Source organism: Ipomoea nil, unplaced genomic scaffold, assembly GCF_001879475.1.
Source record: "Ipomoea nil cultivar Tokyo-kokei standard unplaced genomic scaffold, Asagao_1.1 scaffold0878, whole genome shotgun sequence".
In the NCBI taxonomy this organism is placed as follows: domain Eukaryota; kingdom Viridiplantae; phylum Streptophyta; class Magnoliopsida; order Solanales; family Convolvulaceae; genus Ipomoea; species Ipomoea nil.
This window is the reverse complement of record NW_017617306.1, coordinates 295,863-315,409: the sequence shown is the minus strand read 5'-3', so window position 1 is coordinate 315,409 and position 19,547 is coordinate 295,863. Positions and strand designations below refer to the sequence as shown.

At 45.8% G+C, this 19,547-nt stretch overlaps 1 protein-coding gene across 1 annotated transcript; it reads right to left on the bottom strand.

The window, feature by feature from the left end:
• Window positions 1-10,943: 10,943 nt before the first annotated feature.
• On the bottom strand, window positions 10,944-12,017 carry LOC109179156 (ATP-dependent DNA helicase PIF1-like). The gene has a single exon (XM_019328720.1). The coding sequence runs from the start codon at window positions 12,015-12,017 to the stop codon at window positions 10,944-10,946; it is 1,074 nt and encodes a 357-aa protein (XP_019184265.1).
• Between the last annotated feature and the right edge of the window lie 7,530 nt (window positions 12,018-19,547).

Below are 19,547 nucleotides of genomic sequence, written 5' to 3'. Positions count from 1 at the left end.
GTATTACAAATGCATGTAAAATGTATTATAGGTGCAAGTAAAAATTTACACTGAGCATCAATACTTAGTTGCACTTATAGTTCTAAGTAGTTGCACCTATAGTTCTAAGTAGTTGCACACATAGGTATAAGTAGTTGCATCTAGGTGTATGAATGTTTGCGAGTGGTTTTTAGGAGTATTACTACCCGCTGAACTCAGATCAATGAATGTTAACAAGACAAAATTACATGCACTTATAGGTGAAAGTAGGTGCACATATAGTTATAAGTAGTTGCACCTATAGTTATAAATAGTTGCACATATAGTTATAAGCACACCCAGGTGCATGAATGGTTGCGGAAAGTGAATGCTAACAAGGCTGATACTGCTAATTATATGTAAGCAATATAAAATAACACGAGACCAATTAAAGCAAGTAAAATCTTTATTGATCACGGTAAAGGCCCTAAGTACAATCTACTTGGTTGCTCTGAGTACCGACTGAGTGCGGTCGGGATTCTCTAACAACAACCTATCGATCGTCCAAAAGTCCTCTCCACTGTAGCTACTGTGGGCATTTATAGCCACTGTGCCGGGGACAAGATTCCGGCTGCTCGGCATGTCTTCCACGTAGCCACCACGTGTCATCCTCCCGGGTGCCCTGTCTGTCGCCATGAAGAGCCGCCACGCGTCCTTTGTGCCAGCTCTTTCGTCGAAGGGCTACCGCTCGGTGGTCGACACCAGCGTTCGGGCAACTTCCGGCCGTTCCCGACCGGGATCTCTATGGAAAAAGCCCGACCTGCTACCTGCAAGGATCAAAAGAGAAAGACAAAGGCAAGTCGGTCGTGGCGGGAGCTTATGTCGGTCGGGATACTCCCTACCAAAAGCCCCCCAGCCCGGGCCTTTTTGATCAGTCGGGAAAAAACGGGACGGGATGAAGAAGCCCAACCGTCAGGCTTTAGACCGACCGGCCAGCTGTCATTCCCCTCCTCGCCACGTGTCGGCCACTGCCGGCCTCTGCGACTGCAACCGTCGCCTCGGATTCAGCGCCAGTCGTGTCACGCAAGTGGATTCATTTTCCCGCCTAAATGCCCTCCTATAAATAGGCCTTTGAGGCCCACATTTGAACTTTCCTCACTCCTGCGCATCCATCGGTACCCTCGGAGAGTCCCAAGCAGAGCACCTTAGCAAGGCAGTCGAGCAAGCAAACTTCGAACTTCAAGCTTCAATCTCCCTCCACTCGGTAAGCTCTTAATCCTTCTTCTTTACTTTAGGCTTTCAACTATAGGTAGAACGCTAGGTCAACTAACTGTCCCGGACGTCTCAAGTCCTTTACTAACCCCGACCGACCGTTAGGTAGATCGAAATGACGGACTCTGACAGTCAAAACGCCTCGATCGCGGATTATGATGAGGAGGTCGAGCATATCAGCGACGAGGAAGTGGCCATTATATCCTGCACTCCCGAAGCCAGCCCCGAGCAACGCCAGCCCCTGAGCGAGCCGTCGAGCATAACAACGCATCAAGCTCCTCCGGGACGTCGAGCTCTAGCTCCAGCGGATCGGGGAGCTCCAGCGAAGAAGAGGAAGAGAGAACCACGTCAAGCGGGCGGGGTTCTCCGACCGAGGGCGTTAGGGAAACGCCTACCCGGGTGGTTGGGGACTACCCGGAAGCTGCTCCTCGAGGGGGTGATCGGGAAAATACCCCCGAGCAGACCGAAGAAGACCCGGCCGGGCCGGCCACACCAGCCGTCGAGCTCGAATTCTTGAACAGCGAGAGTGTCGAGCAAGAAATGAGCCTGCTGACCAAAGGCGAAGCGGCTCGGATTGCTGAAGTACTCCAGGGTCGGGTAGAATTCGACACGAGCCGGCAGCTGGGGAACGTAATTGACAGGCATCGGGGCAAGTGGATCGGGATGCATTACGACTCCCTAATGGCCCCGATTGCCATTCCCTTCCCGGCCCTCTTGACGGCCTTTCTAGCGTACTATCGGGTCGTTCCGGCTCAGATCTGCCCGAACGCACATCGGATCCTCGCCTGCTTCCCGCAGATATGCACTCGGCATGAGGCCGAGTGCACGATGGAGCTGTTCAATTTCATCTACCAGATCAAGGTTCTCCCGGGCCGCTACGGGGGCGGGTTCCTGATGCTGCAATCCCGAGCAGATATGTGCGCCATCAAAGGCCTGCCCGGGAACAACAAGGGGTGGAAGAACAGAATTTTCTCCATCAAATACGACCCCTGGATCCTCCCGGTCGATCGCACTTGGAGCAGTCACTTCAGAAAGCAAGTGGTGCCGGCCGTGACTCAGGCGCTCAAGGAGACGGTCACTCGGATCTCGAGTGAAATACATGAGTATTCCATCTTCCGGACAGCCGAGAGTCTCGCAGCCGCCAAGCTCCCGCCCCCCACGTACGAGCTAAGGGAGAAGTACCTGCCCGTACCGATGGGCGTGACGGTCGCCAAGCCGTCGAAACGAAAGAATAAAGGTTTAGCTCGAGCTGTTCCTCCCGACCTAGCTTCATTTCTTGATCAAACTAACTTAGCTCTTTTTATTGCAGCCATGGCAGAATTCGGTGATGAAGACACCACCCTTCCCCCGCTCGCCAAGATCTCCCTCGGCGGGAAGAAGAAGGCCAAGACCAAAGCGGCTGGGGAAAAGGAGATTCCCTCTGCCCGACCTCTGAGCGCCTCGACCGTGACGACGGGCGAGGGCTTCGTCGTCGAGCAGCCTGACGTCCTGGTCGCCCGGGTAGAGGTCGCTCGGGGAAAGGAGAAGGTCGCCGACAAGGGCGCGACCGAGGTGGGCGGCATGAAGCGCCGCCGTGACCAACACAGCCCGAGCCCTTCTGTCGGGCGGGAAAGGGATTCTACGTCCGTGCTGGCACGGATCGTCAACGCCGCGCCAGCCCGAGTGGATCTGGGGAAGATGACCCCGACCCAGGTGGCTGAACGGATCGGCCACGACCTGGCTGAGGTGAGTTTCCCAACTTATAATCTTTCTTTGCCCAAGTATCATTGACCGGGCTAACCCTGAATACCCTTTTGTACTGCAGATCTCCCGGGCGACCCAACTCCTTCAAGGTCAGGCTATGCTGGCCGAGGAAGCTGATCATCATAAGAAGACGGCCGCTCGTCGTCTGAAGGAGATCAAGGAGCTCCAGGCCGAGCTGGAGAAGACGCAAAAGGCCCTGAAGAAGGGCGACGAGGAGCGGGTCCTCGCCGAGAAGGTCGCCAGTCGGGCGATTGGAGAGGCCAAGGAGCTGAAGGCTCAGCTCGAGAATCCGAGCGACCTGGCGCGGGCAGCCTTCAAAGACAAGGACTTGGGCTCGGCCTTCCTCACAGCAGCCCGGGGAACAGAGATCGGGGAAGAGCTGATCGTCTCGTTCGGTCGCTGGGGCTTTACGGCCGGAAAACGGAAGATGCTTGAACGAGTCCGTTCCCGGTTGGAGCAGGCTCTGGATGGGGAAGATCTTCAGCTGGTCCTCTCGGCATTGCCCCCAGACCTAGCCGATCCCGGTCCCTCTCCCTTCGCCCCAAAAGCCAAGGCGTCTGAAGCCGGGGCATCAACGGCAGTCACCTCAAGCGGGAAGGAGGCGGCTGCTGGAGCTCGGGAGACGAAAAAAATAGAGTAGGCTTCTTTTCTTCTTTTTGTAATGAACATTGATCGGGAGCCCGGTCCCGAATTGTACCGGGCAGCTTTTGTTAGTTAATAAAATTTGTTTTTCGCTCTATCTCGCGTCGCTCGTCTCTTGTTTCCTTGCTTTCAATTTACACACACTGATCATAATCACTCGACCACCTGGCCTTTAGACCCGGTCTCACAATACTCGATCCGCTCAACGCCCGACCTTACGACCTTATGGCCTGGTCGTGCGTTCGATATTTCGACGTCAAATCTGGCCAACCGATCGGGTTTACCCGATCTCCGGGCCTTTGTCGAAAAATTCTTGAAAATGAGCAAGCCTCTACGGTCGGAATATAACCGAGCAACGGGCCGGCAAATACTTCCTTATCCCAGCCCCCACACTATTGCGCGCTCGAGGCACGAGTGGGTGCGATAGTGGACAGAAGTTAGACGGATCGGGGAATAATGCTGAGAGCTCCTGGCTTCCCCGATCAGCGGCGTGACTTGAGTGTCCGCCTATGTGGAGCGCGTTTTGACCGGTCGATAGACTTCGCCCGATTGATTGAATGTTGAATTGATCTGCATGTAACGAGGGTGAAAGAAAATAACCGATCGGGCCGCCGCATACAAACGGTCGAGCAACCATCGATCGTATATACATTAAACTTTCCCGCTCGCAGGCGGTTGAATTAATTTTACAACCATAAATTTACATAGAAATGACGACCGGGACTAACTCGCAGGTCAAGCCCCCACTTCGTCTTAGAAAATACCAAAAATAGGCTAATGCCTAAAAAGAACGAGGTGCTCGGAATTCCAAGTCCCGTCGATTAACCGACCAGCTGTTGTCTCTAGTCGGTATGTACCCGGCCGTATGACAGCGTTGATGATGTACGGCCCCTCCCAGCTCTGAGCTAGCTTTCCACCCTCTAAAGGCTGACTGGCCTCCCTTCGTCGTAGAACGTAATCTCCGACTTGAAAATAACGAGGGTTGACCCGAACGTCTTTCGAACTCTTGACACGTTTTTGGTACTCGGCCATACGCCGAGCGGCTAGCTCTCGTTTTTCTTCGACCCCATCAAGGTCCACGGCCATCGCGTGTTCGTTCTCTTCCGCATTATAGGTTCTCTCTCGATCGGTCGGAATCCAGGCCTCGATCGGAAGTCGGGCCTCAGCTCCGTAAACCAGGGCGAAAGGGGTCTCCAAAGTAGCTTCCCTCGGGGTCGTCCGATAAGTCCATAAGACATATGGCAACTCATCGGCCCAACTACGACCGGCCGAGTGTAACTTCTTTTTCAGACCTTCCAATATCGTCCGGTTAGCATTCTCCACTTGTCCATTTCCCTGTGGGTAAGCGACCGACGACCGGACGTGAGTCGTCCCGATCGTGGCCAAGAAATTCTGGAAGTATTGGCTCACAAACTGGCGACCGTTGTCGCTAATGAGATGCACGGGTGCGCCAAAACGGGAAATGACATTGCGCCAAAGGAAGCGAGCACACTGCTGAGATGCGATCGTGGCTAAGGGCTCGGCTTCTATCCACTTGGAGAAGTAATCTATGGCGACGATCACGAACTTTCTCCGACCGGAGAGCTGAGGGAAGGGGCCCAAGATGTCTACCCCCCACCTAGCGAAAGGAATTACGGTCGTGACTGGCTGGTAGAACGTTGCCGGTCGTCCAGGCATCCGGGCGTACAGTTGGCACGTCTCACATTCCCGAGCTAACTTTTCACAGTCTAGCTGGAGGGACGGCCAATAGTACCCGATCAACATGATACGACGGGCCAGGGATCGACCTCCCTGATGTGAGGAGCAGATTCCCGAGTGCAGCTCCTTCATGACTAACTCGGCCTCGAACGCGGTCAAGCAACGCATAAGAGGGCCTCCATACGATCGCCGATAAAGACGACCATCCAAGACTTGGAACCTCGGGGCTCTCAGCTTGGCTTTTCGAGCACGCTGTGGGTCGTCTGGGAGTCGACCGTGCTCGAGGTATTCCTTCAGATCGGTGATCCAGCTGTCCTCCACCGGTTGGATTGGATTGACCGGCAGGCGATGGATACTGTGCTTGGGGATCACCAAGATCCGAGCTATCTTCGACATGTGTTCCGGGGCGTCTTGGGCCAGTTTGGATAAGATATCCGCATCGGCGTTATCCAACCGGGGTATGTGCCGGACGGTATACCCCCGGAACTGAGCGAGCTTTTCCATGGCAAGGTCTCGGTACAACTGCAAACGTTCACCATTGACTTCATAGTCCCCGAGAACTTGCCCGACCACGAGCGCAGAATCTGTTTGGGCTCGAATGTATTCAGCCCCCAAGTCCCGAGCGCATTGCAAGCCATTTACAAATGCTTCATACTCGGCTTCGTTGTTGGTCAGGTGGAACTGATACATGAGAGCAAAATAGACTTTGAATCCTTCTGGGCTCGTGACTACTACTCCTCCCCCTGCTCCTTTTTTGCTACTTGACCCGTCAGTAGCCAACGACCACCACTCAGCCTCGGGATCCGCAACCTCAGGAGGCCGGGTATCCCGGGCGGTGCACTCAACCAAGAAGTCCGCAAGAGCTTGACCTTTAATAGCCGGTCTTGGTCGGTATTCGATCGCGTACTGGGTCAACATTAACGCCCATTTGACTAGGCGACCTGATGATGAAGCAGTTCGGAGGACTGGACCGATCGGCTGATCGGTCAACACGCGAATTGCTCGACCCTGGAAGTAGGGAGCCAACTTCTTCGCGGCAATGTACAAGGCGTAGACGACCTTCTCTAGCCGGGAGTACCGGAGCTCGGGACCATGTAGCGCGTGGCTTACATAATACACCGGTCGCTGGACCCCTTCCGGATCGGTTCGGCACAACACTGCGCTTACTGCGCGATCGGACACGGCGAGGTACACGTCTAGCTCTTCTCCGAGCTCGGGCTTCGAGAGCACGATCGGTGACATGAGATATTCCTTCAGCTCGTCAAAAGCCACTCGGCATTCTTCGTCCCAGACAAATCCGTTAACCTTCCGCAATACCTTAAAGAAAGGTAAAGCGCGCTTGGCTAGCTTGGAGAGGAACCGGCTGAGGGCTGCCAACCGACCGGTCAATTGCTGGACTTCCCGAACGGTGGAAGGCGGCTGCATGTCCAGAATCGCTTTTACTTTGGCCGGGTTAGGCTCGATTCCTCTCTTGGTCATCATATAGCCGAGGAACTTGCCGGTCTGAACCGCGAATGTGCACTTGGTCGGGTTCAGCCGCAACTGGTACTTCCTCATGATCTGGAAGCACTCCCGAAGGTCCCGAGTGTGGTCGGATCGGTCCCGACTCTTGACCAGCATATCATCGATGTAAGCCTCCATCGTTCGGCCCAGTAGATCAGCAAAGAGCATGTTGACCATCCTTTGGTAGGTAGCTCCTGCGTTCCGCAGACCGAACGGCATCACTCGGTAACAATACAGCCCATCCGGGGTCACGAAGGCCGTCTTACTTTCGTCTTCATGGTGCTTCATGATCTGATGGTACCCCTTGAAGGCATCCATGAAGCTCATTAACTCGGCCCCAGCCGTCTCGTCGACCATCTGATGAATGCTCGGTAGAGGGTACGGGTCGAGCGGACAGGCTTTGTTGAGGTCCGTGAAGTCGATACACATCCTCCAAGCTGGGGGCTTCGGGACAAGAACGATATTTGCCACCCACTCGGGATAAATCACCGGACGGATGTGCTCGATTGCCGCCATCTTTTTGACTTCCTCCCTGACAAACTCACGGCGATCGGAGGAAAGGTGTCGTGTTTTCTGCACGACCGGCTTTGCTGCGGGATCGACGGCTAACTTGTGACAGATGACCGACCGATCGATCCCGGGCATGTCTTCGGGGCCCCACGCAAAGATATCAGCGTATTCCCGAAGTACGGCCAAAACTTCCGCTCGGAGCTCGGGAGTGAGGGCTCGGCCAATCTTAATCTTCCTGTCAGGGCGGTCCTTGGACAGGGGAACTTCTTCTATCTCTTCGGAAGGCTCGGGCTGCTCCTTCCGTTCCTTAGCCTCCTCTTTGGCTATAGTGTTCACCCAGGAAGATGGACCGGAATCACGTCTATTAACCGCTCGGGTGTAACACTTCCGGGCGGATTGGACATCGCCACGGACCACGCCGACCCCGTTAGGGGTGGGGAATTTCATGCACAGGTGGGGCATAGAAATTATCCCACCGATCTTCATGATGGCGGGTCGGCCCAAGATAATGTTGTGGACGCAATGGAGGTTGACCACAACAAATTCCAGCTCCGTTTGGATCGACTTTGGAGGTGTGCCGATCTCGACCGGGAGCGCTATTTTTCCCTCGGGGTAAATAAGAGCCCCGGTAAATCCTGACAGTGGTACACCGACCGGCGTCAGCTCCTTCCTGTCAAGGCCAAGCTTCTCAAACACGTCCAAGTATAGGACGTTCACGCTGCTGCCCGTGTCAACCATAACCCTCTGGACGTCTGTCCCCTTAACATCGATCGTGACCACGAGCGCCTCCATGCCGTGATCACTGCTGGTAGGTTGGTCCTCAAGGGTGAAGGTTATGGGTTCCATCTTCTGCCTCTTCCCGGTTCCCCGGGAATCCACTATTGCAACCGGGCAATTAGTCCGCGGTCGGGAAGCGTCTTCCAGCCCACCAAAAATGACGTGGATGGTAGGCTTTCCGGACGGGCGGCTACCGGACGGAGGGTCGGGGTCCCGTCGGTCATCATGACGATCATCCCTTCTGTCTTGCCCAGATCGATCAGAGCGGTGATGGGAACGTCTATGATCCCTCCGATCGGTGTTCCTTTTGTTTTCCTCTCTCTTCCCCACACACTTGTCTAATTTTCCCAAATTGAGCAAATCTTCCAATAATTGGCGCAAGTGGGTACACTCCTCGGTGTCATGCCCGGCGCATCGATGGTAAGCACAATGCTTACTCTTGTCAGGGCCGTTTCGATCGGGATGGGGAAGTTTGATGAGATTGCAGGACTGGGCATATTGCATGGCCTCCGCTGCGGATCGGTTCAAGGCCGTAAACTCGCCATGCCTGGTGCGGGGTCGGGGATTGTCATCTCCCGATCGATGTTCTGCCCGGCTGGCCGGTTTACGGGACGAACAGCCGACCTCCTGCGAGCGCTTGACGGCATTCGCCTCACCTGCGTTGGCATAATCAGTGACCCTTCGGAGGGCCTCCTCATAGGTGGTCGGGGGGTGAAGGATAAAATCCTGGTACAGATACCCCGCCCGGAGGGAGATGTGAAGCATGTGAGTGGCGGTCGCATCGTCCATGGGCTCGACCTCCCCGACCGCTGCCTTCCACATGATGAGGAAGTCGGTCAAGCTTTCCCCTTCGAGCTGCTTGGCCTTTTCGAGGTACATATAGGACTTCCTCACCACTTTGGAAGTAATGAACTTCCTCACAAATTTGATCGCCAGGGTCTCAAATTTGTCGATCGACCCCGGGGGCAGGGTCCGGAACCACTCTGCTGCCCGACCGGTGAGGGTCGAGTAAAAGGCTCTGCACATCACGGCGTCCGAAACGCCCTTCAGCATCATGTTGCTGAAAAAATCATTTACGTGGGCCTCAGGATCTGTCCGACCGTCGTAACTCTTCTCTCCCGAGACCTTTAAGTCGAGCGGGTAAGGCTGAGCCATTACCGCTGCTGTGAAAGGCGTCTGGTGTAGGGTCGATCGGTCGGCCGGGGGTGCTGTAGGATACGCACTCCTGAGCTGCGCAACTTCAGCCTGGAGGTTGTAGAGCAATCCTCGGGTTTCGTTGAGCTCGGCGGCTTGAGCGGCTTGGGCTGTATCCCGAGCGCGTCGCCGTCGTTGAGATCTCGACCCGCTATACCCGGATGAAGCCTCGTGGCTAGCTTCCTGCATTTGTACGTCCTCTTGCCCGCGATTCGGGTCTTGGGGTCCCAAACGCTGGCGCATCTCTGGTCGGAGACGATCAAAAGCTACCGCTCGGGCAACTTCTTCAGGGTCCTCCGCTTGAACGGCCTGAACTGGTGCCTCCATCGCATCAGCACCCCCCGACCCCAACCGCGAATGAGCCGAGTGTCGAGCCCGGGATGTGGACTGACGCTGCGGCTCTACTTGTGCGGTCGGTTGTACTGGAGGGGCGGCGGCTGGAGCTGTATAGGCAGGCGTATATGGTGGATAACCAACCGGGGAAGTGTAGCACATCGGTTGTCCTGGCCAATACCCATATGGTGGAGGTGGGACCGGGTACGGATACTGGGCGGGATACATCATGGGCTGCTGCTGGTATGGCAGACCGGGTGTTGGGTATCCTGGTTGTATGTAATTCACCGGCTGCTGGGCGGCCGGGTATGTATTTGACGGATGCGGTGGTGAGAGGTTGAGGTTGAGGTCCATTGTCTGACCCTGCTGTTGGGTAGCATAGTGGTCGGAGGAGCTCGCCGCGTCCGCCTGGTCGTCGGCAAAGTTGTTGTGTGCCCACGGATACATGTTGGTATAGAGACCGGGTGCTCGTCAAGACGTTGGTTTCTCGTACGATTCCCCACAGACGGCGCCAAAATGATACTGCTAATTATATGTAAGCAATATAAAATAACACGAGACCAATTAAAGCAAGTAAAATCTTTATTGATCACGGTAAAGGCCCTAAGTACAATCTACTTGGTTGCTCTGAGTACCGACTGAGTGCGGTCGGGATTCTCTAACAACAACCTATCGATCGTCCAAAAGTCCTCTCCACTGTAGCTACTGTGGGCATTTATAGCCACTGTGCCGGGGACAAGATTCCGGCTGCTCGGCATGTCTTCCACGTAGCCACCACGTGTCATCCTCCCGGGTGCCCTGTCTGTCGCCATGAAGAGCCGCCACGCGTCCTTTGTGCCAGCTCTTTCGTCGAAGGGCTACCGCTCGGTGGTCGACACCAGCGTTCGGGCAACTTCCGGCCGTTCCCGACCGGGATCTCTATGGAAAAAGCCCGACCTGCTACCTGCAAGGATCAAAAGAGAAAGACAAAGGCAAGTCGGTCGTGGCGGGAGCTTATGTCGGTCGGGATACTCCCTACCAAAGGCAAAATTACATGCACTTATAAGTGAAAATAGGTGCACTTATAAGAGATTTTACTTGCACTTCGATGTTCAATTATTTACGAAAATGTCACCGCGTTTTTTTTTAAGTTATTAGATCTGGACACATGTCACGCGCTGATTCGTTCGCATTTCCTTCCTGGGCACTTATTCGCACCTGAGTGCGTCCCTATATATATATATATATATATATATATATATATATATATATATATATATATATATATATATATATATAAATTTATGTTACAAAAAAGAAATAACATACAAAGTTTATATATTATTAAATACCTCTTTATATACAACATTTGATGTTGAAGAAACATATTCTCCATTGTCATTGTAAATAAGTAACTTAAGACCATTTGGATTGCTAATTCTTGACAACGCTACATAAAGTTGTCCATGAACAAAAATAGGTTTTTTTAGTAATAGGCCAACTGTAGAAAATGTTTGACCTTGACTCTTGTTAATTGTCATAGCATATGACAACATCAAGGGGAATTGTCTCCGCTGAAATTTAAATGGTAACTTTGGATCTGATGGAGTCAATGACAATCTAGGAATCAACACCTTTGTTCCTGCATTACTTCCGAATAGAATTTTAGCTTCGACAACGTGGTCTCCTAGTTTAGAAATGATTAACCTTGTCCCATTGCACAAACCATCGGAATGATCTATATTTCGCAGTAACATAATTGGAGACCCAACTTTTAAAGTCAATGAATGGTTAGGCACACTATAGTACTTTAACCTGTTTAAGAACTCTGGGGTGTGAAGAGCGGCAACTGAATCAGGAGTGATTTCCACCGGACAAACTGAGTCAGAGCTAAAATATGTTTGAGATTCTGCAGCATTCATATTTCTCATATACTCGTTCACTTCATCGACAACTTCAAGTGTCAGTGCTAAAATTGCTCTTCCGATTAGATAATTGCCATCATGTTGATGCTCAGAAAACCTAGGAAATGTATTCTCAACAATAGCACGAATTGGATCACTATTTGTCTTTAACACATGTTCTTGAGGGATTTCAACTTTCGCATGACCATCATTTGGACCACCAACCTGACCATCACCTATTGCCGCAATCCAATTAGCAAAAGCAGCAAGGTTTATCCTTTCTACAGTAGAGCCCACACTTTGCAACCTCAAATTTTGAGTCAACCTCAATACCTTACAATGACTCCATAAATAAGAAGAGTTAATACTTGAACCAACAATATCTTGCATGGTACCCTTTGGTATCACCGGTAAGATTTGTCTAAAATCACCTCCAAGAACAACTGTTTTCCCACCAAATGGAAAGTTGGTTGATGGATTATCAAATCTTAATATATCTCGCATTGTCCTATCTAACGCTTCGAAGCAATGCTTGTGGCATCATATGTGCCTCATCCCAGATAATCAAGCTGCATTTAATTATTAAATCCGCTAGATCACTCCCCTGTGAAATATTGCAAGTGGAATCCTCATTCACAGCAATTGGTATGTCAAAACGGGAATGTGCAGTTCGACCACCAGGCATGAGTAACGAAGCAATTCCACTGGACGTCACGTTCAAAACAATTTTACGCTTTGAGCGTAGAGCAGCTGATAAGGTCTTCCACACAAATGTTTTACCTGTACCACCATACCCGTAAACGAAAAACAAACCTACATTATTGCCTGCGACTGATTCTAAAATGGTGTTGTACACTTGATTTTGCTCCGTTGAAATAGAGTTATTACCCTAGGAAAATTAAAGTACACCTACTGTGTGAAAAATTTAGCCTCACAAATCAGGTAAGAAGATAATAATAATAACAAATTTGCATACCCCAAGATAGTTGTCCTTTAAGTCACCAGCTGCTATACCAACCAAATCAGCACATTCTCGATCCCATAAAAGCATAGGAGCATCTCCAGTTTCATCAGCAACACGAACTATCACTCTATACCTTACAATTCCTTCTTGCCAATAGCTCTTACACCCAGGACAATAGAGCATCCCACCACCCTCAGATAGCTTTCCCTTGCAAGAGATATAGTACCAATCACATAGACTCTCAAGACCAACAATTCGACCAGCTACCCAATACTCCCCCAACTGCCCAGGAAAACGCAGTAAAGCTACTGTTAGTGCAAGACATAGATACTTACCTTAAGTGATAAAACCAGCAATATATATTTAGTTAAAGTTACATTTTAGGTAACTATATTCTCTATAGAAATAGGTTATACGCAAAAAACCATATTACATGTTTTTTACTGTATATCTCCTCAATAGAATTGACCAACACTTCCTTGGAAGTACCACTACCATTAGGAAGACCAACACCAAGCCAAGATGAGGAATCAATACACCGCAATGGAGTTGAGTCACCTGTGAAGCTACTAAAACAACAAACCAACAAAACACTTAATGATTCATTAAGAAACAACCATTAAATTAGGAAAGATTTCCTAGGTACACTCACCGGCTCTTAAATCTAACAAACTCCTTACATGGGTGAGAGAAAAACAGTTGAGTTGCATCGAAAGAGCTGCGTATGCGCACTTCACCATCTACCAATCATTAGAGATTAAATAAGTAAGTACACAAATTATGTGTGCAGTAAATACTAAGTTAGACGTACTATCCATAAACTTAGCACGACATAATTGGATCAAAAGTATGACTGGGTCAGTAACATCTTGGTTGAAATAAGGAATAAGTTGATCCACATGGTCATCCCAAAGTGTGCACTTAATCTAAATTTTACTGCACACATAATTGTAAGAAAGTTAGACATACAGAATGTAATATATAGATTACTAACTGTAATACACAGAGGTGGAAAATAAAGAAGCAAAACTTACCTCATATCCTCAAGGACAAAGTCTATCAACCTAGTTTTTTTTTTTTTTTTTTTTTTTTCAGCTATTACCTTCTCCAGTGGGGAATAAATCTCCACAACTTTACCAATCACATCTAAAAACATAGGACTATGTTAAGAACACATTATGTCATATAAGATATTTTTGTATGTTGAAATCAAGCAATTTGAAGATAACAGTTTTGGTTGTGAATCACTTACCCATTAAAACTTTCTCATCCACATTTTGTTTTGAAAGTATAGTAGGAAACTCTTGAACTGAAACATTGTTTTCAGGAAATTGATACGCTTATATTGCTTCACCAGAGTGTCATACTTAAACTTTATCATATAACGCAAAGTGCTTGTTTTGCATTTCAAAAAGTTTGTGATACATAGGAAATTCCTAATCTCAAAACTTGCCCCTCCTTGAATTCATTCTTGTATTTACATACAATGTCCTTAGGTATGTGCACATGGATGAACATACCCTATATTTCAAAGAACCAAAATAACATATTTAGAAGAACCTAGCAACACTTAAAGAGAAGCTTAAAAAAATATATATGAAGGTAATGTAGGAATAACATATGTTCATCCACGAACACTCACTCTTGGCTTCTTATGTTGTTTTCTCCCTTTGTTTTAGTGACAACATAATTCCTTACACAACGCAACTTAACTGCCTTCGTAGTAAGCTGTGGATGAAGATCTGCACCATGGATGAATTGGCCAGACATCCTTCAGAGATGGTTACTGCAAATTGGAACTGCTTACTGTAAATTGTATTGTTTTGGGTTTCACTTCTCTCTTCGCACACTTGGAAAATTATGTCTCATTGTGTTTGTATATATAGCTCCGGAGATCACCTCTATACGTATTATTATATTGCAAAATCTATAGACTTGACAGCAATCCCATACCCCTGAAAACTTAGAATGCACGCATAGTATGAAGAAGGTCATACTCATACCAACTCTACAATAGGCCAACAACCTAAAAATTAGGATAAAAATTTCACGCAAATATCATATCTTCTGAAATCTGATATGATTAAATAATAAAAAATAACTCCAAATTAGGCGGGACATTCCTAGATTTGTATGAGCAAAATAATAATAATAATAATAATAATAATAATAAATAAAACAAATACAAAACTGTGTAGTATTTCATGAGCAGGAAAATAAAGACTTTTGATTGGATGAAAATTAGTGACCTTTATATGTATATAAATTGCCACAAGCATTCAATTCGCAATAATCAAACCTAACATTGATGCTAGTTGGTTTCTTTAAATTCTCTTTGGGTAGTCGCACTAAAAACTCTTGTAAAGTTGCTGTAAGAGTGAGTGAGGGTGAGAAGGTCGTTCTCGACTTGGATGAGTTGCAGGGCCGGTTCTATCATTTTATAGGTTCAGGGCAAAGTAAAAACAAGGGCCCTTAATATATAAAGTTAAAATGTTTATATATATATATATATATATATATATATATATATATATATATATATATATATATATATATATATATATTTTGAAAGGTTCTAGTGCGGTTGAATGCTTCCCGTGCGGTTGATTAATGTGCGTGAGTTTTGTACTCAATGTGCGTGAGTCTTGTGCTTAATGTGCCTGAGATTTGTACTTAATGTGCGTGAGTGTGTAATGTTAATGTGCGTGAGTCTTGTACATAAGGTGTGTGAGTGTTGTGCCTAAGGTGCGTGGGTTTTGTGTTTAATGTGCGTGAATGTGTACTTAATGTGAGTTGTTGAAACTTTAAAGTGCATGAGTTTTGTGCTTAATGTGCATGAGTTTTGTGCTTAAGGTGCGTGAGTCTTGTGCTTAAGGTGCGTGAATTTTGTACTTAATGTGTGTGAGTGTGTACTTAATGTGAGTTGTTAAAAACTTAAGCCAGACTGAGATGCCTATTAATATCCCTATAGATGAAGAACACACTCACGCACATTAAGCACACAACTCACGCACTTTGGGCACCAGACTCATGCACCTTAAGTACAAAATTCACGTACATTAAGTACTACACACTCACGCACATTAAGAGCATCCTTATTAGTTGGGGTTATTTCTCAATTATTTGTGGGTCTCAGCATCCACCTCATCCTCCACTATCTCACTCAATCATAAAAAACTCTCGGCCTTTTGGAAGAATCATAAAAAACTCTTCTCCAGATCAGTTTTGAGTTATTTCTCAGTTTTTATGGACCCACCATTTAATACACTATATTTTGGTTATTTATTTATCTATTTTATTTATAAATTTATAATTTTAATAAAAAAATAATGAATTGTAAAACAAAGTAAAAGAAAAATAATAAAAAGTTAACTATACTATAAAATCTATACGGTAATTGTAAAACAAAATAAAATAAAATAAAATAAAAATTAAAATTAATTACTTAAATAAAAAAAAATATAATTAAAAATAATTAATTATTTTTGATATTTTATAAAAAAAAAAGTTAAAACAATAAAAATAATATTTCTCTTTCTTTGGGAAGAGAAATATCTCAACCGTTGCAGGAGGATTCTTTTTGATTTATTTCATTCCCACATCAGCTTTGCTCTTCACTTGAGAGAATTAATTCTGACATTAACTTTCAAATCTTCTCTATAGTGGATTCTCTAAGCACAAACCTCATGCACCTTAAGCACAATACTCACGCACACTAAGTACAAACCTCACGAACATTAATCACTCGCACAACCGCACGGGAAGCTATACCCGCACCTGAACCCTTCCCTATATATATATATATATATATATATATATATATATATATATATATATATATATATATATATATATATATATATATATAATTGAAAAAAATCAATGATAACTTTGAATTTTTATTGACATATAATTTTTTAAGATTTTATTTTTTTAGAAAAAACCAGTTAGACTAATTCTGGAGTAGTGCTATATATAAAGTTTTTTTTTTTTTTGAATGTTTCTGGCTCTATTACATGCCTCGACTGAGGCTTGAACTCACAACCTTCCAAACGGAAGTCCAACCCGAGTACCATTAGACCACATAGTCTTGGTCCTATATATAAAGTTTAATTATAAATTAATTTAATATTCTTTAATATATACAAAGTATCTATTAATTGAATCTTAATTATAATAAAGCCATATGGTCTTGTGAAAATTAAATGTTGATATTAATGGTTAAATGTTGGTATTAACAACATTTAATTTTCACTTGACCATATGGCTTTAAGAAGCATGCATGCACACCACACGTCCAACCCCAAAGTCCATAAGTTTGAAATTAATATATAGCATAGCTAGGCGGCCTAATATTTAAGATTGTTGATGTGCATATCGAGGACTACGGAGACAAAGATGCGTTATTCGTGGATTCATCGGATACTATCCAACAATACTCTCCAACTTAATTGACGTGAAGTAGGCTTAGTAACATTAAGATTATATTCTCGAATTATTAGTTATCATCTTTTATTGATTACACACTTAATTCGATAGTATTTGGAAGAAAAAATCAATGTTCGAAGTAAGATTGTGATTGTTTGGTCTTTAAAAGTCAATTGTATGTTGCTACATCTAGAGTTAGAAATCTCAAACGTCTAAAAATTTTGATCCGTGGTGAGTCTAAAATTGTAATCAATTACTATCGTAGTTTACTAAGTTCTTAAAAATTTGTAATATTAAATACTATGTACTAAATTTTTAGTATAGTTTAAGATTTGTAGTAATCACCCACCTTAAATATTATTTTAATTGTAAATATATTTATGTTCATAATTTTATCATAGGAATTCACAAATAATATTTATTAAATAACAAAAATTTTATATATGAATATACCTCATATAGGGTATATTTTTATAACATATTTTCCGTGCACCGCACGGGACAAATACTAGTTATTATATTAAATGATTGTAATGGTTAAGTGAATTTAATGTTAAATAATAATTTTGAAGTTGTGGGTTCAAATCTCTGCTCATACAAGAAAATTTTTTCTCTTAACTTTATCATCCAAGGTAGGTGGCCCCTTTCAACATTGGGCCCTAGGCGGGTGCCCATGTTGACCGCCCCTCTGGGCTGGCCCGGATGAGTTGGCTGGGGGAAATTATGCTGTGCATCCGTGTGCACCATGCATGGTGATACGGATGCAAAAATGGCGTCGTTTTGACTAAAAACACGAGTCCAACTTTAAAAAAAAAAAAATCAATTTTGATTCCCGTCAACAACATTATGTTGTGCATAATATTTGAATGTATAGTTATGAAATTACGGATGTATAGTTATACAATTCTGGATTTATAGTTATGAAATTATCGATGTGTAGTTATGCAATTCTGAATGTATAGTTATAAAGTTATGCAATTCTGGATTTATAGTTATGAAGTTATGGATGTGTAGTTATGCAATTCTGGATGTATAGTAATGAAGTTATGGATGTTCAGTTATGCAATTTTGGATGTATAGTTATGCAATTCTGGATGATAGTTATGAAATTATGGATGTGTAGTTATGCAATTCTGATTTATTTTTAAGTCGATGTCAAAACGACGTCGTTTTTGCATTCGTGTGCACCATGCATGATGCACACAGATGCACAGCATAACGAGTTGTTGGCTGGTTTACTCAGCAAAGCCCTGAAAGAGAAAGGAGTGGAGGTGAGGGCTAATGCACTGCGACTGAGAACGGCGGCGATGAATGCTATCAAGGACGGTGGAGATTGCTTCAACAACCTGGACAACTTCGTGAAACATTTGTACGACGAAGCTTCGGAAATCCCTAAGGTGTCTTCGAACTCTCCGATCTCCCCACATCCTTCTGCTAAATCTCATCACCGCAACCCCTTTCTCCCCTTCTCCGACCACCCCCTCCCCTTCCACCTCCGCCACGCCTTCAACCTCAAACACGCAAAAAACGCCATTACAGACACCAAAACCAACACAGAAACACTCACACAACAACAACAACAACAACAACAACTCCACGGTCAAACTCACCCTGATCTCCCCGCCGCCAACAACAATAACAACGGAGATTGTCCCGTCGCTGCTTCTAGAAGCCGCCAACCATCGCCGTCCATTGGTATTGCTGAATCTGTTCATGCTGGACTAGAGGATGCCAAGGAGTCACCGGATCTGCTTGCTGCTGGCGCCGTGCTGCCATTAACGAGGAAGAGGGGGCAATGATGAAGAGAGAAGCACAAGAAGGGATGGGAGCTAGCCATCGTTGCTGCCTGCTTGCTTCGTCGAAAGGGAACAACGGAGCTCACTGCTGTTCCTTCTTTGTCCAGACAGCAAGAGAGAAAGAGAGCAAAAGAGATGAGTTTTTTTTTTTTTTTTTAATTAATAAAGCTACATCATATATGACCGGCTCCACGCCATCAGGTTTACATGGCGACAAAAAAATTTTGGTTTATGGATTGAAACAGTAGTTATGAGAAGAATCGCTTATGATTCATGATGCGAAATAACACTTTAGCCTAAAAATAATAATCTTAACTTCCATTTCCTCAACTTTCTTGTTGAAACTCCTTACACAGTTTTGCCACATCGATAAAAACTATAATTCTGAGAATAATTTTATTATTATAATTACTTTGTACTTTACAAGATAGTATTTGTTCTATATTTTTTCAAACATTTTCAGTCTAAAAAAATCTAAACTCATACCATCGAAGTCTGAAACTATGACAAGAAATTTATTATTAAACAATACAATTTACAAGATACATGAAACATGAAGAGACCTATTTAAAAAGGTAAGAAGCGTCCTAAATGGAACAAGAATGATAAAGGGATAGAATTACAATAATACAGAGCGAGGGAGAAAGAATTGACATGAACTTAACTTAGTGGTTTAGTAAGCAATATTTGAAAAAGAGACCGTTCGAAACACGGCAACGGCAGTGTAAGGATTATAACCAAAGTGGACAGAGAGACAGAGATCTCTTGTGCGCACCAACATTTGACTCGGTGAATGCAGAGTCTTAATAGATCTGATCCGTGGCAAATCTCACAAAGCAATAGAAT